At 46.4% G+C, this 25,514-nt stretch overlaps 1 protein-coding gene across 2 annotated transcripts in view; it reads right to left on the bottom strand.

The window, feature by feature from the left end:
- The window catches only part of TMEM255A (transmembrane protein 255A), a 52,212-nt gene extending 44,419 nt beyond the window's left edge, over positions 1-7,793 (bottom strand). The window contains exons 1-2 of one of the 2 annotated variants that reach the window (XM_077888267.1): positions 7,538-7,793; positions 684-826 (exon numbers count right to left, since the gene is read on the bottom strand). In XM_077888267.1, the coding sequence (XP_077744393.1) occupies positions 684-826; positions 7,538-7,595 (201 nt within the window). In that variant the 5' untranslated portion in view covers positions 7,596-7,793. The remainder of the gene's footprint in view (positions 1-683; positions 827-7,537) is intronic. The other variant, XM_077888268.1, reaches the window with a different exon arrangement.
- Between the last annotated feature and the right edge of the window lie 17,721 nt (positions 7,794-25,514).

Below are 25,514 nucleotides of genomic sequence, written 5' to 3'. Positions count from 1 at the left end.
ATCTCTGATAAGTCAGGCAAAAATACTCAAAATTATCTAGTGGGCTATTTGAAATAAGGATGTATATAGCCACTACCTTTAATGTCAAGACTTCAAGTGAAGTGCGAATCGTTCTTTGAAATTTTAGTTAGTGTTAGTATGAGGGTATTGCAAATTACTGTTTATTTTAATCTAATCTTTGAATTTCCATTTGTGTATGTTTTATGAACCTGTAGAAAACTTCTAAGTGAATAAATACACACATTTTAGAAGCAAATATTCCACATATCTTTCTCGATAGGAATGCAGGACTACTTTGGAGATCAGTACTGTCCGTCACAGTGTCGAGCTGTGGTCAGATTTCGGGTCAGATCAGGTGACCCCCATTATATATAGGAAAGCAGATGCCCAGAGAGAAAAGGACCTTAGCTTAGGGTTAGCACTGCTAGTTAGTACCATCCCCTCGACCAGAAAACCAAGGTCCTAGAGAATGAGGTGACTTGCTCAGGATCACACTGCTAATTAGGGACAGAGCCGGGATTCTTCTGATTCTCAGAAGTTGCCCCTCTATACACACAAACATAGGGAAATACGAAAAATGAGCAAACACTAGAAACTCCCGCAGAACTAAAAACCATCAGAGTAGAACCCGAAAGATGGTAGGCAAAAAGCCATTGGGACCTACCTATGCCCATTATACTTACAATAACTCCTGGGTAATAACCTCCGACAGTCACATTCTGGGTCCTAGTGGTTGCGGCAAGGCCCACCGTGAGAATTAACACGGACACGATAAGCAAAGTCACGGTGACATAGATGGAGTTTCGTTTCCTTCGATTGAAGGCTCCTGAAAGCACACAGAAAAACTGAAGCTGCTCATTATGGCCAGAGAAGGAATGGGCTTACAGGAGAAATTAGGAAGGTCTTACCCAGGATCAAATCCCACGTTGGGCTCCCGGTGCATGGAGCCTGCTTCTCCCTCTGCCTATGTCTCTGCCTCTCTCTCTCTCTGTGTGACTATCATAAATAAATAAAAGTTTTTTAAAAAAAAGGAAGGTCTTCCTTTCCTACTCCAACTGGTACCTGGGGTTATCTATGGGGAAGGGATGGGGCTTCGTTTTTTTTTGCAGTCATCAGGTGCCATGTTTACAATAAAAAAAACATATTTCTAGTTTGAAAATGAACAACAGAAGAAATCTTACCAGTTACATAAAAACGGAAAACAAATTTTTGTGCTCTCCGCATTCTATAAAAGATGTGTCATATCCACTTAGTAGAGTGTTTTTTTTTACTCCAAATTATAAGGCATATGATAAATGGGAAGTGTACGTGTGGAGGTATTAAATGAAAATATTTTAAAGCCATTAAGCAACCGAGAAGGGTTTTTTCATAAGCTGGAGATAGGAAATTTCATTTTCAGTGTAAATATCACAACCAAGCCAGGTACTGGGATTTTTTTTTTTTTCATTTATTTCTGACATTTGCCACCTCATGTATAAACTTTAAAATGGTGTGTTGGCAAGATTTCTCACATAACAAATGTGTGTAATAAAGTAAGTGTTTGGAAGCCATTAGTCCACAAAGATATGTATCGGGGGAGGTAGATGGGAAAGATTATAACTTACACACATTTGGGCTTATGTGAGGGTGACATAAATATAAATGACAAGAAACCCGTTCTCCTACTCAGTGCTTATCAGACATGATAGCGCAAACCAATATTTTTTTCGGAAACAGGCTTATTAAGTCAGATAGAAAAATGGCATCTAGACTCGCTTTTGAATTTAATTTTTTTTAAAGGAATCAAGCACCGCTCCACACTCTGCCTGCATTTCTCTGGCGAGGGGAAGGGGTTCTCAGCAGGAAATAGCAGAGATGAGTTCCCACCTAGGAGTTCGGTAAACATAAGCAATGGGGGAGGGAGTAAGAGAGTCCAGTTCTCCAGTGAGAAGGATGAAGCAGCGGGGAGCCTTATGATGGGGTTGCCCACCCAGGCGGCTTGAGTGGCATTTATGGGTCTAAAGAGGCCACTAGAATCTGCTCCCAGGACCCCATCATTCTGGGAGGCCTCTCTGCAGCCTCCAGGCAGCAGCCGCCTTTGAAGCAGCCCAGACTGCACCACTGGGAGGGAGGGGAGAGGGGACGAAGGAAGGGGGAGGGAGACGAGACAACTGGGGAGACCCGGGGGCCAGGTGTGCAGAGGGAAGGGCTGTGCCCTCCGCTGTGGACGCAGAGAGCCAGGAGTGCCACCCTGGGTTCGCTCCACCACCCATCTTGTCTTGCCCAGTGCGGGCCCTGCCGAGGGCTCCCAGGGAGGTGGGAGGGGCTGGCGGTCTCCCCTGACGTCAGCCTGCAAAGTGAGGGACATGACTCATCAGGGTCATTTCTAATGCGATCCTGTTCTAAGACTATTTCACATTGAAATGTACTAGGGGCCGCAGTGGTGACAGGGACCTATGACCTAAAGCGCCAGACCTTGCCCTGGGAGGAGAGGTAGGGAGAGTTGGGAGATGAGGCTCCTCTCCAGTGGGGCCTGAGTCCAGCCTCCGCGGGGAAGGGGCATAAAGGAACTCTAGTGACATCCGTGACATCAGGGCCCTCCGTGAGAGAGGGCTATTTGGGATGCAGATGGCAAGCAGACTGGAGGAAACACCGTGAGCAGGGCTGGGAGAGCGGCCCAGGGTGGGGAGGGGGAAAGGAGGGCAGGATTTATTTCCTGTTCACCTGAAGGTTAGTTTATCCTTCGGTGGCATCTCCAGAGGCCCTAAATGAGTGTCTGAACCAGGGTCCCTGCGTCTATTTGATGACAGACACTTCGCAGTGAATCTTTGAGTTGGTTCCACTGAGGGGCTCTAACAGAAACCTACCATCACCATCGCCTTCCATTCCACCTGCCTTCTCCGATGTCACTCGCCCCATCTAAGCCTTCCCCTGCCTCAGATTAGCAAAAGACAGTGAGGGAACATCTGGAGACACCACGGGTATCTTTGTGACACTGAAAAGTGTCGCAACGCCTCACACGGAAAACGTAGAACTTTAGAGACTAAATTGGGGGAGTGTGCATGTGGTCTTCCTCATTTTTTTCCGCTCTCACTTGCCTGCTCCTTTCCTGCCAAGTGGCTTTAAATCCTATTCACAGCTCTTGGGTCTCCTTTGCAAATATCACTCTAGCTCTTAAAAGCACAGGAGCCAGGTCAGAAAAGTGACTCAGCAAACCACATGGTGTCATTTGAAAAATCTATTTTTTCCCCCCTGCTTTAGAACCTGAACTGAAAATCCAGTCAGTTGAGAAGCCCAGGCAAAGAGCCTACACACTTACCAGGGCCTTTCCTCCAGATAGGATTTGCTTTGAAAATTCTCAAGTAAACTCTGTCATCAGTAGGTTGAATGTCTACTCTGTCCCCCTCACACCTTCCCCCAAGTCACTCCCTACTTTACACTATAAGGACTATAATTGTGTAAGTTGAAATTATTCCTAGTTGCACTTGGGAAGTTGACCATCATAAGGAACCTCGGGGTGAATGCTTTTGAAAAGTGAAGAATCACGTCTCCATTTCCCTTTAGTGTCAATTCCACTTAAAATCTCATCTACTTAGAGCAAGACACACCTGCTCTCTGAATGCGTGGTCCAGGCTACTAAAAGGTAGCTCATTTTGTCTGTTTGGGATATTTTCCTGGTGGTTGTTTCATTGCAGAAGGGAGCCCTGTTCTTATCAGGGTATAATGTGGGGCCTGCCTTAGATGTTCTCATGAACCCAGGAACATCTGATTCTGATTTTGTTCAATCAATCCATCGAAAACCTCCATCTGATACCATGAGGTATTTAAATAAAGCAGGAGGTTCTTGAAAACAGTGCCTATCGCAGTGTTTGATATCTAGAGTGCAGTCAATACTTGTTGAATAAACAAGAGGCAACGTATCAGAATTGCTTCCCTTCTAAGCAAAAAGGCGTGTGCGTGCGGGGGAATTGTGTGAATAAATATAAGCTGCGTTCATAGACTGGATTTTTAAAAATAGGGCACACCTGAGGGGTCCCCAGAACTAAAATCCTTCTGTTCAACTAGTGTCACACAACCCCGATGTCTCTCACTAGCCTGTCAACTTGGCACCCAGTATATTTCTGTTTAAACAACCACCACCACCCCTGCAACCAACAGCAGTGGGAGAGTCTGAAATCCTGTCATGGGCTTCGCCTGCTCCCCTTCCGCCCCCAGCAGCTTCCCTGCAGAACTACTGCAGACCTCTCTCTCTCTCTCTCTCTCTCTCTCTCTCTGCAGTGCCCCACCTCCACCCCAGATTCGTGAGGACCAGGATGCTCAGCTCTAGAAGCGCCCAATTATTTGCTGTCTCCACCCTTCCAGATACAGCCTGGTTCCCCCCCCCACTCCCTGGTCAGAGCCCCCACCTGCACTGCGGTCTTTGAATCTGAGTCCCTCCCTCCCTCGAAAACCTGCTCAAAACTCACCTCCTCCAAAAGTTTTCCTTACCAGACTTACTCTCCTCTAATTGCTCATTATCTCGTGTCCCAGAGCTCCTATATATACCTTACTCAATACACATATTAATTGTAACTGCTACGATCACCGTTGTAATTGTGGGTCTGGTACACAACCCATATGATAACTCCAGTTCGGGGATTATGTATCTGACAGGAATGCAGGTGTGGGTTGCCAGGGGGTGGGATGATTGTCTCTGCTTACTGATGTTTTACCCTGTGCATGTTCTTGGTCACCCCCTTAATAATAGGGTGCAGTAATCGCTGTCACAGGGCAGCAAGGACCAGGGCCCAGTATCCTGTCCTGTACACTATGTTGTCGATGACTGGCTAACGGGGATGGGGGGGGGTGCTCATCTTTTCAACGGATTAGGATTTGCTTACCTGAGTGAGCTTTGCCACACAGGGAGGGTCCCAGGAAGTCCCAGCCTCACGTAGGTGGAAACAGGTGGCTGCCCACAAAAGACCCTCAAGGCTCTACCAATCTCCCAAACATTTCCTTAAAGGTGCTGATATCCGGTGTCCTGACCCCCCTCCTTTTGCAGTTCTTTGACCAAAGACCTCCAAGGCCACTGGTGAATTACAAATGTGTTACTTGGGAGGGAAGGAGGGGTCCCCCGCTGTAGTAGAGATGCCTTAGCGCCTGGGGGCGGTGTTGCCAAAAGGGAAAAGGGGGTTGCTGGGAGGCGGGATGTAGGGGCGCTGGAGTCCAATTACCACCTTCATATTGCCCAGCGCCGCTAGGACCGTCCCTCTCCAGGCGGCCAGCAAGCCTAGCGCGCAGGCACCTTGGTGCAATGTGTGTCTGTGTGTTTTAAATTTTATTGTTGGGGCTGCAGTTGTGTCTTGCCGGTGGAGGAAATCCCCTCTGAAATGCTGCCCCTTGGGGGCTGTAAGACTACCCCCACCTCCACTCCCCTCCCCCGCCATGCAAGGGAAGGTGGTGTTGCCAAAGCTGAGTTAAGTGGGAGTAGCTCCTAAATAGCCTAGACACTGATTCAGGCCTGGGTTGTGCGGGACCCGAGCCAGGGAACTCCGGGGAGACTCCCCTGTCCAAACTGTGGAAACCCAGGGTTACCACTCGACTCAGGAATTCGCTAGTGCCCTCGGTCTGCGGACTTTACAAAGCGGGATGCGTGGAGCAGGCTCGCGCGTCTATAAGGGATCTACAATTCTTTGCCCGCAGTGTGGAGTCTGGGCTGGGCAAAACCCACTCAGCTTCTTGTTGCGCAGACCTTTCTAGAAACGTAAGATTGGCCGAGGGCCCCTAGGAGCCCAAGAAAGAACTCTCTTCATCGTGTTCCCCCACCCACAGAGCCGTGTGCCTAGTAGCGACAGTTAAGGCCCTGGCCCCCTAACCTGCGCACTCCCCCGCAGGCAGAGGGCCCGGCGCGGGAGGCCGGCTTTGCGGGTGGCTGTGGCCCGCTGCGGGCCCTCGCGCTCCCCCCCCCCCCCACCAGCCCTCCCTGGCGCAACAGTCTGGCGTCGGGGAGCCTGGGGCTGCGCTGGCGCCACAGCTGGCCAAGGTGAGGAGTGCATTCTGTGTGCAAGTGTGCGCGCGCGTGCGTGAGTGTTTGTGTGTGTGTACGCGCGCGCTTGTGCTAGACAGCTGGGGGGAGTCTGGTACTGCTGGGTTCTGGATTCGGACCCAAGTCCTTGGCCTTATTTGGACCACACTCTTAAAAATAAAAAAGATCAAGTTCTTATACTGAATATGCAGAACCATTGAAAATACGGATCTTCCCACCATCTAGGAGATGACACTTTCAGGGGCCCCTCCGGTGAACGAATTCTGTTGAGACTCGGTCTTGTGCAGGCTGACATAGGGGGTTCAACCCTCTCCCCGCCCCCTCCTCTAGAGATGTTCCCACGAATTCATCACAGAAGACCTGAGCAGATTGGATGGCAGGAATTCGGGACGGAGGAAATTTGCAGAATGTAAAGTATGTTGGCAAGACATAATTTGATTTGGTTCGAGTGTATCCGAGGCGAATTTTAAGATTAGGTGGGATCATGGTTTGACAATCCCCTCCCGCTCTCCTGGGCTCCAAATTAATTTCTCCGCCCAGTGAAATCATAGGGCTTGGGAAGGTGCCTAACAGCTGAGGGGGACTGGGTTTGTGTTCTGTTTGTAACTACCAAAAAGCAGCTTCAAGGGACAGCCAAGTTGGTGTCTAGAGGTAGCTGTGGCCCAGATGTGATGAGGAAAAGTGTTGAACCTAATCAGGCTGGTGGGTCCCCCCTCCCCCTCCAATACACCCCGAGAGAGAAAGCGCGACTTCGGAAGATGCGCGGGCTCGCGCTCGCTCTTTCTTTCTCGCGCTCTCACTCGTCGTCCCCCCCCCACACACACACTTTTTTTTCCACACTCACGCACATTCCTTGCATTTGGAGCAGAATAGGAATCAAATTCAAGGAATGTGGATCCTGACGCTGCAGACGGCAGGGATGGGCTGTCTTGAGTGATTCCTTAGGAATTCCCCTCCCGCCAACCCCCCTCCTTTCTTCTCCCCCCCACCCATCCCCCAGGGTTGCGCAACACCCCCCCATCAGCGAGGTGCAAGTCTGCCACCCCCCCACTGCAGCTCTGAATTTCTGGGCAGCTTCGACAGAGTTGGGAGGGGGCGAGGACTCTGCTTCTCCTAATTGTCGTTAGTCGTGAGCTCTTAGAAGTGACGGGGACTTTGCAAACAGGGAGCGTCGAATGGAAAGCGAAGGCGCAGGTTGCAGGGAAGTGTTCTGATCCCCAGACAGCTGGAATTTGCCACCGGCTGCAAGTCTGTCGGCACACGCACACGCACACGAACACGCACACGCCCGCACTCCGGGGCGCGGGTACCCCGACGCAAGCTTGGCGCTCCCGTCTCCGCGCGTCGCCCCCGCCCCCCCGGGCCGCTCCCCTGGGGCCCCGGTCGGCCACCCAGACGCTGGGGCGCGCGGACCCCCTACCTAGCCCCGCTTCCCGCTCCATGGCTCCCGGGGCGGCCGGGGCGCTCGTGGTCCAGAGGGCAGCGCACTCACCCCTAGCTGCCGCCGCCCCGAGGAAGGGCGGCTGGACTTACCCATGGAATCGGGCAGGGACATGTCGCTGGACCGCTGCTGAGTCAGGGACTGATGCATGGTGAAAGCTGCCCTGTGGCCCCGGCCCCCGAAGCTGCTTCACGCGCCCCCGGCTCAGGGCGCCCCGCAGAGCATCCTACTCCGCGGCTGCCGCTCCCCGTCCCTCCGAGAGCTGAGGGAGACTGCCTCTGGTTGCGAGCTGCAGCCCAAGTGTCGCCTCCCCCTCCCTTCCCCTCTTCTCCCTCCCTCGTCTTCTGCCTCCCTCTGCTCCGGGAGGCAGCAGCATTGGCGGTCCGAGCAGCGGCGTGCGCTTGCGCAAGACCCCCCCTCCCTCCCCCTCGGCCCCCCCATCCTAGTTATCCACCTCCCAGCCTCCCAAGCCAGACAGGGAGCCGTTTTCGCCCCTTGGGGCCAGGGCTGCGCAGAGAAAGAGGGGGAGGCTACAGCCTGGGGCCAATCGGCCTTCTCTGTACTTTGGAGAGAGGGTCTTGGGCAAGCATCCTGTTCTAGGATTTATAATTGGGGAGGGGGCACAGTCAGAGGTTCAGAGCTGATGAACACACACACACAGGCACGCGCGCGCGCATGCACACACACACACACACACACACATTTGTGCAGGTTTGGTCTTAGTGCTTCCAGAATGACATAATGGAGCTGGAGATGATCCAGAGAAGGGCCACTCTATAATCAAGGGGATGGGGGAGGGTAGAGGGGCTGCCATATGAAGATAGATTAAACAAACGCAGACTCTTTAGTCTAGAAAGATGAAGGCTGGGAAGGGATGTGACCAGAGTGTATAAAATTATGCAGAGATGGAGAGAGGGAACACAGCCTTATTCACCAGGTCTGAGAATTCTAGAACCAATGGCCCCCTAAGAGCTAGAAGGAGATTCAGCTAAAGCAAATATGACTCTGCATCAGCACCATCCCAGTTTGTGCTTTGGTCAAGATGCTTTTATGTCAAGGATCTCATCTTCTCATCACAGCAGCCGTGCAAGGCAGGAAGAGGAAGAATCATAATCCCATTTTACAGATGAGGAAACTGTATCTCAGAGAAGGCACGAAAATTTCCTGTAGCCACTCAGCTAGTAAGTGGCAGAGGTGGGATTTGAACCTAGATCTGTTGGACCCTCAGGTTGGTGCTCTTGCTGCCATGGCAGCTGAAAAGACATATTACTCTATATGGTGTATTGAAAACCTAAGGAATTCATTAGCCCCAAGAGGTGCAACAGGATGTAAACACAAGTAGCTTTGGAAAGAATGAAATAGCTGTGGCCGCCAGAATCTGCTGTGGATTGCTAAGGGAAGGGTAGAGGGGAAACGTTCTTGATCTTGGAGGACAGCAAAGTCCCTCCTAACTGATCCTTCCAGACCCCGTTAGGATATTGGGCTGGAATCACTACCTTGTCAGCCCAGAGGGTGGTTTTGAGTCCTCAAAACAGTAGCAGAGCAGAATGAGGTGGAAGGTGAAGAAGAGGATAACAGTGGGCTGCAGTTCCCTCGGCAACCCAGCCCTGTGGGCTCCGCATCCCATGGAATTTACCTGTTTGAAGGCATCCATTCTGCCCAGTGAGAGCTCCCAGGTTCTTATTGCCAGGTCTCCTTCCAACCACCTCCCCTGATGGTAGTGGCAACCCTCTTTCCACGTCCTCCCGCCAAAAAAAAAAAAAAAAAATCAAGTATAAAATTCACCTAAGAGTCTATGGGATGAAGAAGAGAACTTGGTTCTTTCCAACTCTGGCTTGCTCATCTACTGTGAGGCTTTGTTTCATTATCCATGAAATGGAACCAAGGGCCCTTGCCCTTTCCCATCTCCCAAAGGAAGAAAAAGATGCTTCCTGAAGGTTAAAAAGGAAGCCCTTTGTAAAGAACTTGAGCACCCCAGGGGCCTGGCTGAATGCCGTGTCAGGTATTATTAGCAGCTTTACACTATAGATGTGGTTTAGAAATCTGTGATATATGTCCTAGATAGAGACAAGATGCCCACGGGTGTAGAGGTGTGTGTCTTAAGCATGCTTGGCTCATGTGTCGATCTCCAGTAAGCTCCACAAAGGCAGGGAGCAGTCCTGTACTTATACTTTTGCTATGTTTGTCTTCAATTCTGGTTACTTATCCCCACCCCTTTCACTCTAAATATCTCATATATTTAATGTGAAGACTTCCTGCAACCAGTATTAATTTTTCAGGAGTTCTTCATAACTAACTGATTTTGTTTCTGTGAAAGTAACCTTGGAGAAAAGGGGGTTTATACAGGCTGGAAAAGACACCTTTCTACATTCTTTAGAGATTTTGGCTCCCCTCTAGCAACCAGAGAGCTCGCAATCCCTAAAGAAGCCAAATAGAAACTTGTTACCATGTTGGTGTCGATGGACAGACAGAGGTGCATTACCCATCAATTGATACAGAGGGCCTATGTAATTTGACCTTTACAAGCAAAGCCATAAACGAGCGAGGGAGGGCTTGCTTTATGCAACATCTGTATTTCCAAATCCTGCGTGAAAATTAAAAGCTATTTCGAAAAAGTATGAGAGGAGCTGGCCATTTAGAAGAACTGCATACTGTATATTTCCTTCATATGTCTCTTGGGGGTACCTTATGGGACTTGGAACACAGCAGGCTCTCAGTCAAGTTAAAAATGACTTTGAGACCAGGAGCAATGACCATAGCAGCAGCTGCAGCAGCTCAGTGAGTAGTAGCAGGCTTCTCCCCAGAGATAGTGTGCTTATTTGGACAGAGGATCTGGGATAAGGGGAGGGACTAGGATGGGAGCTTGGAAAAGAAAAAAATAAAAAAGAAAGAAAGCAACCCACATTTCAAACAAGACTGGCACAAAGACCCCTTTTCCTCCCCCCCCCCAAAAGAAAAGAAAAGAAAAGAAAAGAAAAGAAAAGAAAAGAAAAGAAAAGAAAAGAAAAAAAAACAGTGTATTTTACTCTGAATGAGCTGGACAATTAAAAAGCAAGAGGCAGTTTTTTCATGGGCTCTATCCTGATTTTTTTAATGTCAAAATGCATGTAGATTTTATACAGTAATAGGCTCGTAGTAAAATTTACCAATAGTAAAGCCACCTAAATGAAGGAACAGGTCTTTCAAGCCAGCGAAGGCTACTATAAAACTGCTTGGTTAGCTTTGGATAAAAAATAAATTATTAAAATGGCTTAAAATAAATCCTTTTCATTGCAAGCTTAATCAAGCATACAGTGTTGCCCTAGGTTGCAAACTGTTTTATAGCACGAGGAAACATTTGCCAATGGGGCTCTGCAGCCTGCTTCTCTCCATCTTCTTCAAACCAATGATGAGAGTGCTCCCTAGAAGGCTTCGGACCACTAGAAAAATGCCAGATGGTGTTCTGTCTCTAACACATTCACCCTGGGAATAGCCAGAGCACTCCATCGCCTTCTTATTTTGATGATCAATTTGACGAAATTATTGTAGAGCCTCCCTGATTCCACATTTGAGAAATGTAGGCTGGTGGAGTCATGTCCACATGGATACATACACATAAAGGCATTCATGCATATTTGGAATGATGGCCACACAATTATTCACAAAAGCACACACACTTACACACGCACACATCCCAGCCATTCTCTGTCCACCCTGGTTATCACCACCTACCTCTCTCAGTTCCTACACTTGAGTTGACTGAAGATAGAAAGGAGCTTCAGCATAATGAAGAACCTCAAAGTGTCCAAACATCCCTAATTGAGGTTGGGGTTGCATTTTCCAAACTACCTTAGGTCAATGCCTACCCAGCACCTGCGCCACAAACAGCTGAATCTTCACTGTGGAGAACCACGTTTGATGGTGTGATTTTGCCCAAGGAGCTTGACTGGTTCCCATTGTCGGCTGGTCATTTTCTTTGGGTACCAGGAAAAAGCATCTCAGCACCAGAAAACAATGCTTGGTACTTATCTTTACTTTGTCACTGTTTTTTTCCTATCTTAGTGACCGAACACTGTAAGTACCAAACATTATGTTTTTCAATACCAGTAAGAAAATTTTGGTAACATGATTTTAAAGGAACGGAACATCATTTAATCACCAATACCTGTTATCGGATACTTCAGAGGTTTCCAGTTTTTCAACATTTATAAATAACACAATGAACTAAATATTCGCATCTTTATTATCATAGGATATAATGTTATAGTGGAACCATCGGTTCAAAAGTTTCACATACATATTTTCTAACAAAACATTTTTATCACCATACGTACGGTAAGGTGCACAGGTCTTAAGTATACATATCAATAAATTTTTATATATACACCCCTGTAGCCACCACCCAGATCAAGATGTTGAACCTTTCCAACATCCCAGATGGCTCTCTTGAACCCCCTTTCCGGCCAGTAACCCCGCCCCCAGAAGTAACCACTATCCTGATTTCTATCATCAAGTCTGAATATTTTTAAAAGATTTTATTTATTTATTTATTTATTTATTTATTTATTTATTTATTTATTTATGAGAGAGAGAGAGAGAGCATGAACTGGGGGAGGCCAAAGGGAGAAGCAGACAGACTCCTTGCTGAGCAGACCCAGGGGTCGATCCCAGGACCCTGGAATCATGACATGAGCCAAAGGCAGACGCTTAACGGATTGAGCCACCCAGGCATCCCCAAGTCCGAATATTTTTGAGGCTTTTTTTTTTGAGGCTTTTAATGCATATTGCCAGATTGTCCTCAAAAATACTTGTGGCAAAGTTCCTTCCCACCATCAACATGTCCAGCATGTGTGTGGATCCTCACACTCTTCTTGGCTTTACCTTGCAAAGGAGATGTTTCAGCACTTAAGACACACACCTAGTTAAAGCCAGAGGCAGGAAGGGCCAGTCAGGAAGCTGGATCGGGGTTCAGCTGGGTACTAGGCACCTGGGGGGAACCACAGATCTAGGAGCCAGGAGGGAGACAACACAGTGTCACCGTCCATGAGAACCTTAGAAACCTCCAGCTGCTTAGATGTTCTCATTATTGTATTCATCATTGTTCTCTGTTGCATGTACCCAAAGTCTCCTTTTTACATAGCTTTCAAAATGTCCATAGCGATCACATAGTTATGCCTGGTCCATAGTAGGGACTTAAATAACTGTTGAATATATGGCACTTTTAATCTATTGCTTTTTTTCTGCTTACTGGAATAAAACATGACACTGTAAAAATTCTCCAAACTGCAGAGATACATGATGCAGCAAATTACTGTCTCCCCCACAATTCTACTCCCCAGAGATAACAATTTATGGGTTGAAATACATTTTCCTGATTTTTTTTCTCCAGGCATACTTTTGTTGGTTGGTTTGTTTTGAGAATGAAATACTCCTTTTTAAAAATAAACTTCTCAATAATAAAACACATTTTTTGTTAAACTATGTAAGTTGTATTTAATAGCTTTCAAATACACCTCATCAACATCCATCTTCAGTCAATCAAACATTCTTACACAATAAAACTCCCTTTGACTTATGTTATGATATCTATTTAGCTCTTAGGGGCAAGGAATGGAAATTACAACTCATTTTTGATCACTAATGTGTGATGAAGAGCATCAGGAGAATTCTATGACAATGAATAGAAAGAAATGATTCAGATTTCAAAGCACATTGCTTCGAAACATTAACAAAAACATTGAAATGCTACAGGTATACATGCTTCCAGTAAATTCTTGATAGAGTAGTTCAGAAAAACATCTGTTTCTTGCTACAGAAGGGAGGGTTTCCTTTTAAGATAAAAGTCTGTTTTTTCACAGAATTTCACACGTTCCTAATTTGAAGGGATAAAACAGCAACAGAGAATAATAATGCATGCATCAATGAATACACTAGGGAAATCTTGATATTCAAAAAGGCTAAATGATGCTTTTGTGAATTGTAGAATAAATTTAACAGAGGTTAATATTCACCAAATGTTAAGGTTAGAGAGAGACGGGTCAATGGGTAGACATAATTAACATATTTTATACAGTAAACTTTATTGAAGGAAAATCCATACAGAAAAATTCACCATACATATGACTTTTTAATCAGGGGGAAAAAGGGCAGGGGATGAGAGTGAGTGGTCTTAAGGCCACAGGACTGGGTTGGGGGATCAGTCGGTGGTTCTCACAGTTTGGATATTCTGGTTCACCTGCCAGAGACGGCGGTTGGTGGGGATAGCGGAATAGCTTTCATTTAAGCTGTAACTGCCCTGTTTCCTTTCTTTAATTAATTACAGAGCTGAGTACATCCTTTCCCTGTATCCCCATCAAAAACATTCATTAAACACCTAATTAGATGTGGCATTGTCACAGGTGCAGGGTTGGGGGGGAGGTGCATCCCACTGCTTGGTTCAGGTTTGAACTGGAGAGGATTTCTGTGTTCAGTAGTTTCTGGGAATCAATAGATTTGCTCCCAGTTCAAACTGCTCCACAGAGTCTTTAAAAATGTTTACACTCTGTGACCCAGTAATTCCACTTCTGGGAATCTGTACTAAGGAAAGAGAAATCTAGACCAAGATTTATGTGCAAGGATGTTCGTGGCAATGTTCTTTATAATAAGGGAAAAATTGGGGAAAAAACCCTGAAATGCCCCCAAATTAGGGACATAATTAACTAGATAACACAGCCACATGGTGCATATGTTATGTAGCTGTTAAAATTGTGTTTTCAAATATTAAGGACAAAGAAATATCCATAATAATGAGTGAAAAAGCAGGCTGTATAGTTTGATCTCAATTTTGTTTATTTTTTAAAAGATTTTATTTATTCATGAGAGACACAGAGAGAGGCAGAGACATAGGCAGAGGGAGAAGCAGGCTCCCCGCGGGGAACCTGATGTAGGATTCGATCCCAGGACCCCGGGATCATGACCTGAGCCAAAGGCAGACGCTCTACCACTGAGCCACCCAGGTGCCCCAATCTCAATTTTGTTTAAAATTGTATATATGCACAGAGAAAAATGATGAGAAGGGAAGCCATAAAGATAATGTAGTTAACTCTGGGTAATGGAACTACAGATGACTACCTTCTTTTTTATACTTTTCTGAGTCTTTCAAATATGTTCAGTGAGCATGTATTCTTAAAATTAGCCCCCTAAACCTTCCAAATTCTATTTTGTAAGCAGATTAAATAAACCTGTGAATGTTTCATAACTTGCACTCTGTCCTCCCTGCAGTGTGGGCAGTGTGGGCTGCTCAGGACCTACCTGCTTTGATTCCCTGTGTCTCTGTCCCTCTGTCTCTGTCTCTCTGTCTCTGTCTCTGTCTCTCTCTCTCTCTCTCTCACACACACACACACATACACACACACACACTCGGCTCTGCTTTCAATCTTCCTTGCCCGAGTGCAAGTTTCAGGCAGTGTGTCACCTCTTTCAAGGAAATTTGTACTTCTCTTTCATTGTGTGATTAGTAAAGCTTGGTGGTGCTGGCAGGTGGGCAAGTACTTTTTCTGGTCCAGCTCTTTCCATGCCCCTGAAAGTACGCCGGTAGGGGGCTGTCTACTCTGTGGATTGCCTAAAAGGAAACCGCTTTTCTGAGTGACTGACCCGCCTGGGAAGATGAAAGGAACTCTGCCTGGGTTGGGGTGGGTGGGTGGAATTTGAGGGAGAGGCAAAAGAGAGAGGGGGAGAAAATGAGCACCTTTGTTTATTAGCGAGGACTCCTCTGGTAAGGTTGCAATTTAGCGTCCTCCTGTTTAGAAGAAACACAGCTTTGCAGTTCAGTTGGAGCTGTAAGAAGTTCTGTTGAAGATGAAATGCACCTAACTCCAGACCTGCCTCTCGGCTCTGACCAGGAACCCAGAATCCTGCTATAACGAGGAGAGGTTGTCTAAGAAAGCCTGCTCCCCTTTATTTATTTATTTTTTAATTTTTGTTTTTTTTTATTATTTATTTATGATAGTCACACACAGAGAGAGAGAGAGGCAGAGACATAGGCAGAGGGAGAAGCAGGCTCCATGCACCGGGAGCCCGATGTGGGATTCGATCCCGGGTCTCCAGGATCGCGCCCTGGGCCAAAGGCAGGCGCCAAACCGCTGCGCCACCCAGGGATCCCAGCCTGCTCCCCTTTAGCAAACAGCCGGCAGTTGCAGAAGTGAAATAGGCACCTCGAGCTCAAACAACACAGAAGTGTGTATAAACTAAAAAGTGAAAGTCTTTCCCTTCCCAGTCTCACTTTTAAAAAAATGTTTTAAATATTTTATTTAAATTCAATTTGCCAACATACAGTATAATAACACCCAGTGCTCATCTCATCACGTGCCCTCCTTAATGCCGTCACCCAGTCACCCCATCCCCCCACCCTCCTCCCCTTCTGCAACCCTTTGTTCGTTTCCGGAGCTAGGAGTCTCTCATGGTTTGTCGTCCTCTCTAATTTTTCCCCACTCAGCTTCCCCCAGTCTCACTTTTAAGAGATAACCTCTATTAGAAGTCTGGGGTGTCTTTTCCCAGACTTCTCCGTTTTTCCTGTGCATATGCAAGTATACACGTGTACACACACGCACATTACACACATAGGTAGCAAACAAAAATGGAACCGAATCATAACTCTTATTCTGCAACTTACTTTAAAAAAAAAACAATTCTATTTCATGGGCAGATAAGCATGTCCGTATATACAGATTTACCTCATTCTCCCCCCTCCCAGCAGCTGCCTAACATTCCATCTTGTGAACGTCTCAGACTTATTTAACCAACCCCCCATGGTTGGACATTTAATTTAGTTCCAGTTTTTCATAGTTACAAGCAGTACTGCAGTAAACATCCCTGTACATATACCATGGAATCAATTTAAGGGGAAATCTTCTTTCCATCAGCTGTGCATTACCTAACCATTTGCAATTAGTTTCCTGGGCTCTGGAGAACAGTTCTTAATGGCTATGCCAAATGTTCTGTAGCGTCCCGAACAGTCCAAGGCATCCTTTCCAATTAAGTTGCAGTCTGCTACCCTCTGCATTTTAAACGACATTATGCGTTAAGGACAGGGCACTGTCTTACATTACTGGTACAGTGGTACGATGCTGTAGCTTAATACGAATGCTCTGCACTTGAACGGGCACCGCCTGACCAGAGTGGGCGGCCAGAGGCTGGGGGGACCCAGCACCATCACCCAGGGCAGCCCCACCCAGGGACCAAGATACGTGACCTTCCCTCCTCTGCTTACTTCCCAGCCTCTCTCCACCACTTCTGGCAGGAAGGCCCAACTAGAGAGTAAGGCACTTTATGTGCCACCTATGGGCTCGAGGGAAAGAAATAGGGAAGCACAAATGCCAACATCCGAATTGAAGGGCATCAGGTGGCTTTCTGCCCCTTTCACCCCCGTCCCCCAAGTGCCCCCTCTTGTCCAGGTACTCCTTGTCTCCGCTGCTGTGCCTTCTGGAGGCGTGAAAGGCTTTTTCTTTGAAGCCTTATTTGGAGAGGATCTCAGTCATCGCCTGCACCACCATCAAAGCCCGTCTGTTCTTCGAACTCCCAGTTGCCAGGATTCGTTTGTGTTAGCGGGACAGACAGACGGTGCTTAAGGCTCGGCCTCAGGAGACCCTTTCTAGCCCTGGGCCTTGGACCACACTGATGGCTCAGAGCCTCCATTTTGACATCTGCAAAATGGGGACGATAAGAGCACCTTCCCCATGGGGCTCATGTGCCATGAGATGAGATCGTACGTGGCAAAGCGCATCGAAAGCAGGGGAAAGTGCAACGTGATCGCAAAAGGTGCCGTGATGATTTATGAATGCTTCCTCCAGACAAGCCCGTTTTGATTTGTTTCTGTTGAAACCGGGGATTTCTGGAGACTACGGTGCTTTAACTGGGAGGAGTGCTTATTCCAGCGAAAATGTCCAGGCCGTGGGGCAGGCCAGTGGGGAGGCTATTTTGAGAGGGGGAAACCCTTCCAGACTTCCAAATCCACATATGCAGGGGCTTGCTGGCACGGCCAAGGAAGAAGACTGGCAGAGGCCCCCAGGCAGAAATGTCGGGAAGGTCTCCCTTACTCCTTTCTGTCTCCAGCTGAGAGGAAGATGGGTTGGAGGGGGGCGGGGGCAGCGAGGACAACATGGATTTCTGAGGGCTGGCCCGAGGACCTGTCCTCCCCAGGGAGATGTGTTCTAGCAACTGTTTGGTGTATTTTTAAAGGTCAGAGAGGCTTTGGCTCTATAGGATGGAGTGGCTGTGACACCTGATTAATGTCTGTGCAGTACTTTCCAGAATGAAATTTAATCAGCAGAATGATTGCAGCAAGCAGCTGCCTGGAGGAAAATGATCCTGTTCTAATGGTGGCTTGTTTGATGTGTTGGCATTGTAGTGGGGCACGTACATTATTAGTCCAGCCCAGGGGGCCCCAACCAGGACACTGGATCAACTAGTAAGGAAATGCAGTGAACACCAGCAAGCCCCTCTCTGGCTCCTATGCGAGGCCATCACTGTCAGATTGCCAGCTCCTCCCTGCTCCCAGGACCTTTGCTGTCAGCCTCCTTCATACCCCAGGGTCTTTCCTGTCTGCTCCTTCAAGTTCCTCCTCGCCTTGTTACCCATTCCTGGAGTCCCTCTGATCCATCACTCGCAGCGCCCCCCTCCCCAGCCTCCAGGCCTTCCCTGACAGCCTCCTCCAACACACTCACAGGTATGCATGTTCCTCCATCTCTCTCCTCCCCACCAGAGGTGCTCTCCAGGCTTCAATGGAATGAAAAACGGCCTCTCCTCACCAAATGACTGGAGTCCCCTGGTCTAATTAACCCTTCTTGGCCTACTTTTCCATCAGAAGCACAGAGGTTATTATGCTGATGTGGCGATTCTGTCGTCCGTCTTACATTCTCTAACAGGTAGGAATCCAGCAGGGACTGAGGTGACCGCCATGTCCCATCATCCAAATGACACAGTGTGCTTTACATCTAGGCTGACGACGTTGGGCCTTCCTCAGCAGGATCTGTGGTATGAGATGCTTCCCCAGTGGCAGAGAGAGGTTGAAGGAGCCAGGCACAATTTCTTGCTGATCTTTGTTCCCTGGTTTGAAAAATGTCCATACAACCCCTCTAGAGCATACTCTACCATCACCATGGGGATCTGATCCAGGATGAGGGCAGTGCTGGGAATTGTTAAGGCCCTGGCTTATACTGGAAAGGGTAACCTTTGTGTGTGGGGGGGGCGAGTGCCTGGGTGGCTCAGTCGGTGAAGCGCTTGCCTTTGGCTCATGTCGTGATCCCCAGGGTCCTGGGTTTGAGTTCAGCATCTGGCTCTCTGCTCAGCAGGGAGCCTGCTTCTCTCTCTCCCTCTGTGTGCTCTCTTTCTCTCTCTCAAGTAAATAAATAAAATCTTTAAAAAAAACAGGAAAGGGTAGCCTTTCAGGACCAAGAGGATCAAAATGGATAGTGTCCCCCAAAGCCCTCTCTAAGCTCAAAGAAAGAGTTGAGCAGTCTCTTCCCCATGCGTAGTTGAGAGTACCTCATGAATCCCAGGCCTTGACAGAGGAGCGAGAAACAGAAGAGGTCAAGAGAGAAGCAGCAGGAAAAATTCAGCCACCGTCAGCGCCACCTCCCGCCACCATGTATGGGGTAAAAAGCTGCCCTCACTGGAGATGGATGCAGCTGCCATCCTGTCTCCTACTTCTCTTGGCCCTGGGGAAGGATTTCCCAGATGAGACAATGTGCAGGGTGGGCAGTGGAAATCCCCACTGTGCCCGTGATTAAAGGAGAGAGGGACAGAGAGACAGTTATCTCGAGGAAAAGAAGGGGAAGGCCAAAGAATAAAACAAGGATTTCCCCCACTAAAATAAAAAACAAAAACAAAAAAGAAACACTCCTAGGCTTTGTCTGAGGCACCACCCTGGGGCCCTATGTATGAAAGGAATCTGGAATCCAGGAAAAAAAACAATTGACTAGTGTTCCTAACCACATTAAGTTGTACATGTGTTTGGGGATGTCTGGAGGTGAAGTTGGACCACGGGGGGCAGAGATGGCATCCAAAGTTAGAAAGCACTATGACTAGCACACAACAAACCATCGTTGAATACTTGCTATGTGCCAGATACTGGAAAGAAGTAAGATTCAGATCTTGCTCTCAAGGAGTTCACAATTTCACAATTAAGTAGGGGAGAGAGATTTGTTAAAAAAAAAAAAAAAAGATAATTTCGGCACAGAAAACTAAATGCAGTGGTAAAGGTGTAAGCTGGATATCGAGAAAGGACTGAGAAGGTGTTCCTCACCCAGGCAGGAGAGATGGAGGAAGTGGTGCCTGATTTAAGTATTAAAAGATTGACTCATTCATCCATTCATTAGGATTTAAGCCCCATAAGGTCAAGGACTTGTTTTGTTCACTGTTGTAAGTCTTTTTTTTTTTAAGATTTATTTATTTATTTATGAGAGATACAGAGAGAGTCAGAGACATAGGCAGAAGGAGAAGCAGAAGCAGGCTCCTGCAGAGATCCCAAAGTGGGACTTGATCCCACGACCCCGGGATCATGCCCTGAGCTGAAGGCAGACGCTCAATCACTGAGCCACCCAGGTGTCCCATTCCTGCAATTCTGACACTGTTTGCCTCAAGTATACGGAGGTGGGCTTTTAGGTGTGTATATATTTATCGTTGTTGTATCTCCCTGAATTATTGATATTATTATTATTATTATAAAATCTTCTTCGCCTCTACTAACAACTTTTGTCTTAAAGCCTATTTTGCCTGATATTACAATCTCCACTCTAATTCTCTTTTGGTTACTGTTTTCACTACATCTTTTCCATCCTTTTACTCTGAACTTAATTGTGTCTGTGAATCCAAAGCACGTCTCCTGTAGACAGCATATAATTGAATCATGCTTTTTTATCCATTCTTCCAATCTCTGCCCTTTGGTAGTTGTGTTTAATCTGTTTGGATTTAATGTAATTATCAAAAAGGTGAAATTAATGTCTGCTCTTTTGCTATTTGTTTTTTCTATTCCATGTCTTTTGTGTTCATCAATCCCCTCATTACTGCCTAATTTTGTGTTAAATGGATTATTTTCTGGTCTGCCATTTTGATTACATTATTGTTTCTTTTACTATATTTTCTATTATTTTCTTAGTGGCCTCCCTGGAGACTGTAATGAACATATTAACCTATAAAAATCAAGTTGAAATTAATGCCAATATTATTTAAGAGCTTTGCTCCAAGAGAGCTCCATTCCCTCCTCCCTCCTTTGTGCTGATTGTCGAACCAGTTACCTCTTTAGACACCATATGTCCATCAACACAGGTTTATCATGATTACTTTGTACAGTTGTATTTTAAGTCAGAAAGGGAAAAAAGGAATGTGTCACACAGTCTAAAGTTAATATTACAAGTTGCTTTGACATCTGGGAAAATTGGGAATGCCTCCACTGGCCAAACTGCAAATTTCCTTCCCTCCTCTGCTTCCACAGATAAGGTCCTCTGACCAAACAACCCTCCTTATCACAGACACCAGACATGGTGCCTACTTATCCCTGAGTAGTGGGCTTTCGTTCCCTGCCAGCCCATAGAATTATTTTAACTAGCCCATCACGTCTTCCCATGGGAACCAGGGATCATCCCTTCCTCTTGATACTACCAAGCCTGCTTCCCACAATGCTTGGTTGTTCACTCTGATCCCAAGTGCAAACCCTCTGTGGCTCTATGTGACATGCAGTGCCCTCCTCCTTCAGGCTCTAAGTATATATGGTTAATAAACTGCCATCAGTCTCCTGTGTCCAGCTTTGGGTGTTGTATGTTCAATCATCTCCACAATTCTAGGGAAGAATCCCTCCCTCATCAATGGGGTGAAGAAGAGGAGATCAAAACAATTGGCATCATGAAGCGGATAGACCAACCATGATAAGGACACCTGGTTTGTTTTAATTAAGTGCTCATGGCTAAATAACTGATTCCACGATTTGGCAAATGCTGTCTGGGACAGAGTTGCCAATTGCTGATGGATTTGCACTTTGGCTTGTGGGGCACTCTGTGGTCTTTGCCAGGTATTGGTGGTGGCTCTTCTCTCTCTAAATGCTCTAATCCTCATGACAAGCATTGTTGCTAATTGGCTATACCCTAGCATGACATACTGTTGGGTTTGGCCTGGATTTGGCAGGTGGTCTCTGAGGCCTCTAACTGTGAAAGCAGCACACACAGTATCCTAATCACTTGGCACTTTAGTCCCAACTACCAAAGATGGGCTGTAGCTCTCTGGTTACTGTGTCTAGCCTGGTTATTATCACTGGCTACTTGAGTGGCCATGCAAACCTTGTTTGTGCACTGCCAGGAAGGGCCTAGAGACAGCTCTTGGTGAGGTTTGAGGAAAGGAAGGGGACCACCATCCTAGGAAGAATTAAGCATGGCATCCCAGTTTGCCTAATAGTCATCGTTGTCCAGACAAGGGTAACATCTTTGTTTCTGTAATGTGCTGCTACTTCCCTTGCTACTGTCACGTATGATCTCCTGACCCTCTAAAGATATTGAGGTGCACATCCATGGTAACCCATGGCCCAGGTACTGATTTTTTAGAATGGTAAGGGGTAGGACACCTGGATGGCTTGGTTGGGTAAGCACCTGCCTTTGCTTAGGTCATGATCCCAGAATCCTGGGATCAAGCCCCACATCAGGCTCCCTGCTCACCAGGGAGCCTGCTTCTCCTTTTCCCTCTGCCCTCCACTCATGCTTGTTCTTTCTCTCTCTAGTGCCCTGTCTCTCTCTCAAATAAATTTTATTATTTTTTTATTTTATTAATTTTATTATTTTTTAAAGATTTTATTTATTTATTGATGAGAGACACAGAGAGAGGCAGAGACATAGGCAGAGGGAGAAGCAGGCTCCATGCAGGGAGCCTGATGTGGGACTCGATCCTGGGACTCCAGGATCACGCCCTGGGCCAAAGGCAGGCACCAAACCGCTGAGCCACCCAGACGCCCCTCAAATAAATTTTAAAAATCTTTAAAAAAAATTAAAATGGGAAGAAATATTTTGTACTTAATTGCTTTCCCAATACATAATCCCTGGCCAGGGTGTCTGGGCTTTGCCTAGCACTGCTGCTCACCAGCATGCCAAAGGGCTAATTTTATGATCATAGGACTAGATGGATCTCATTCAGGCCATAGACAAAATGATTTTGCTGGATGCAGACCTCAACCCTGGGAAGACTGACATTCCCTGGAGGAAGAGACAGCTGCCAATGAGGCAGGCCCCAGAACCCCTGAAACTTTCCTCATAACCACCGAGAGATCCACATCACAGGTGACTGGGCAGAAACAGAAACTAAAAGTTGAGGCTTTCCTTGCCTAGAAATCTAAATTATTATAAGGGAATTTTTACAGATAGAAAAATACGGGGGAAAAAAGGAGGCCCCTGTGGGGAAAAGAGTAGAGCCATAGCGAAATTGTGGACACAATGCTCTTCTGCGATGCCATTCTGCTGTTTATGCCCTGATGACAACAAAGAACTCACTCCTCAGGGTTGAAAGGAAAAAAAATAAATTGAAATAAAGGTACACAATATGATACAATTGGAAATATAAAATTTACTAAAAGAATTTATATAGCAAAAAGACAAAAAGGCACTGATTGACTTTTGTGCCTCTACAACATAGGCTCTGAATTAACGTCAACATTTGCTGAAATGCACCAATTGGCAAACCTACATGGACTTGATCAATACTAGGACTCAAATTACAGTTATACCTAGGGACCCATTAAATTTAAACAAGGTACTCTCTAGAATCTTCAGGGAGTTACTGAAGATACAATAAAGGACAAGTAGGTATGCCTCACCTTAATGATCAGAATTGTTATTTTGCCTAAATTCCCCATGGCCATAGCACCCATTACCATAAAATATCCTCTAGTAGGCCCAGACATTCTGACCCAGGTGAGTAATAAATTAAAATCGTATAAAGTCTTCGACTTTTATCAACTGGCTTGGCTAAATGAGATGCCATAGACTGCCCAGCTTATTTTTTTAAGATTTTATTTATTCATGAGACACAGAGAAAGAGAAGCAGAGATAGGTAGAGAGAGAAGCAGGCTCCATGCAGGGACCCTGATGTGGGACTCGATCCTGGGATTCTAGGACACCCCGGGCCGAAGGCAGGTGCTCAACCGCTGAGCCACGCAGGCATCCTGATTGCTCAGTTACAAAAGTTAAGATGGCCTGATGTGACTTAAAACAGGGCCCTAAGGGATTAAAAGTGATTATAGAAGACCTAATTAGTGAAGAGGTGATTATCGCCATTGCTTCTCCATTTAACATCCCAATTTGGCCTGTTCTAGAACCTGGAAAGAATGAATGGTGCCTCATAGTAAGTAACTGCACATCAGTGCTCTGGCCCCATCCATTAGGATCCCCATATCCAATACTGACTATTGGAATTACTGACTTCATCCACTCAGCAACTTGGAAATATTTTGCTATTATAGCTTTGAATAATATGTTTTGTTCAGTGTCTATTTCAACTGTCTCTTGACTGCTGTTTGCCTTCACCTCTGAAAGGACACAATACGCCTTTGCCAGGCTACCCATGGGGTGCCTCGGCAGCCTTGTCATTACACACAGTCTTTGCCAGCCAGATCATAACTGTACCCACCTTTCTCTAGAAACACAGACATGACATGACATTGATGACATCCTCCTCCAAGGAGATTCATTTGACACATTTATTAACAACATACAAATACTCATAAAAGAACTCACAAAAAGGGGACAGATCATTGCCACCCATAGTGCAAGGCCCCTCCATCTCTGTTACATTCCTGAAAATTCATTGGCAGACTGAGGGCTATTCCATCTCTGACAATTAAGAACATACCTGTTGACCCTTTCAGCACTCACAAGGTTAATACAAGTCCAATATTTCCTAGGATTTTTTTTCTCTTGGTTCTGAGGATACCATGTTCTTCATTTACAAATTTTACTTAATCTCATTGATGTTACTTACAAATTGGCCCACCTTGGATGGGTCTCCAACAAAAAGCTCCAGAATCTGTCCAAATTGAGATCAACAAGCACTGCTATTAGTGTCTTCAGAGACTCCTTCAGGCTTCCTTTCATGGCTCCTAGAATCTCTAGAGAACCTATGATAACCATAAGTGGTCCATAGGCTTCTAAAATAAGTTGCTCTTCATAGTCCTGTACTATACTATTAAGGCAGTAATTTGCTGGCCACATACTAAGATCTCCTGAAACTCAAGGCCCTCACAGTCCCTTAGCCTATAACCCTCTACAACCAGCTGCCCATTATGCTTTGGGTCATGAAAACAGCACTCCACAAGCACATCACAGCTACTGAGACCTCCTTGCTCCAGGATGGAGGCTGGCCTTCTCTATCCTTACTCGCCAGATGCCATGATGCTATCGAGGAGGTCAACCTCTCTCAGACCGTTGGCTACCTAGGGATCCTTGTAGGATCAACCAAGTGACCAATAATGGAAGTTCATACACTTTGTGGATGGCATTGCACCGTCGTGCACGATGGAGTTCAGTAGAATATTGATGGTTTTTCATCCCTTAACCAGAATGTCCCTGAAAAGGATGGCACCCAAGAGTCATTACAACTGGCCATACTTCAGGTAGTCGTTTTAGCATTGGATGCCTGGCCAACAAATAGTATCATTTGCACATTTAAAAAAAGATTGTATTTATTTATTTATTTATTTATTTATTTATTTATTTATGAGAGAGAGCAAGCGAGAGCACATAAGTTGTGGGGGGTGGGTAGAGGGAGAGGGAGAAGCAGGCTCCTTAGTGATCAGGGAGTCCAACACGGGACTCAATCCCAGGACCCCAGGATCATGACATGAGCTGAAGGCAGAGGCTTAACTGACTGAGCCACTCAGACGCCCGTCATTTGCAGGGCCACTGCTTAAGAGTTGCCCCTTTAGAAGTAAAGAACTCTGGGAATCTCTTCCCTCACAGATATCCAAAATATAAATGAAAGTCACATGTCTTTACATATGCTAAGGCCACAAACAATACAAGGCTTTCCCAGAATATTCCTTATCACTTTTGGAGTTACATTGCCATTAGTGACAAGGGCACT

Source organism: Canis aureus, chromosome X, assembly GCF_053574225.1.
Source record: "Canis aureus isolate CA01 chromosome X, VMU_Caureus_v.1.0, whole genome shotgun sequence".
Classification (NCBI taxonomy): domain Eukaryota; kingdom Metazoa; phylum Chordata; class Mammalia; order Carnivora; family Canidae; genus Canis; species Canis aureus.
The sequence above is the reverse complement of the archived record's forward strand: the minus strand, read 5'-3'. Positions and strand labels throughout refer to the sequence as shown.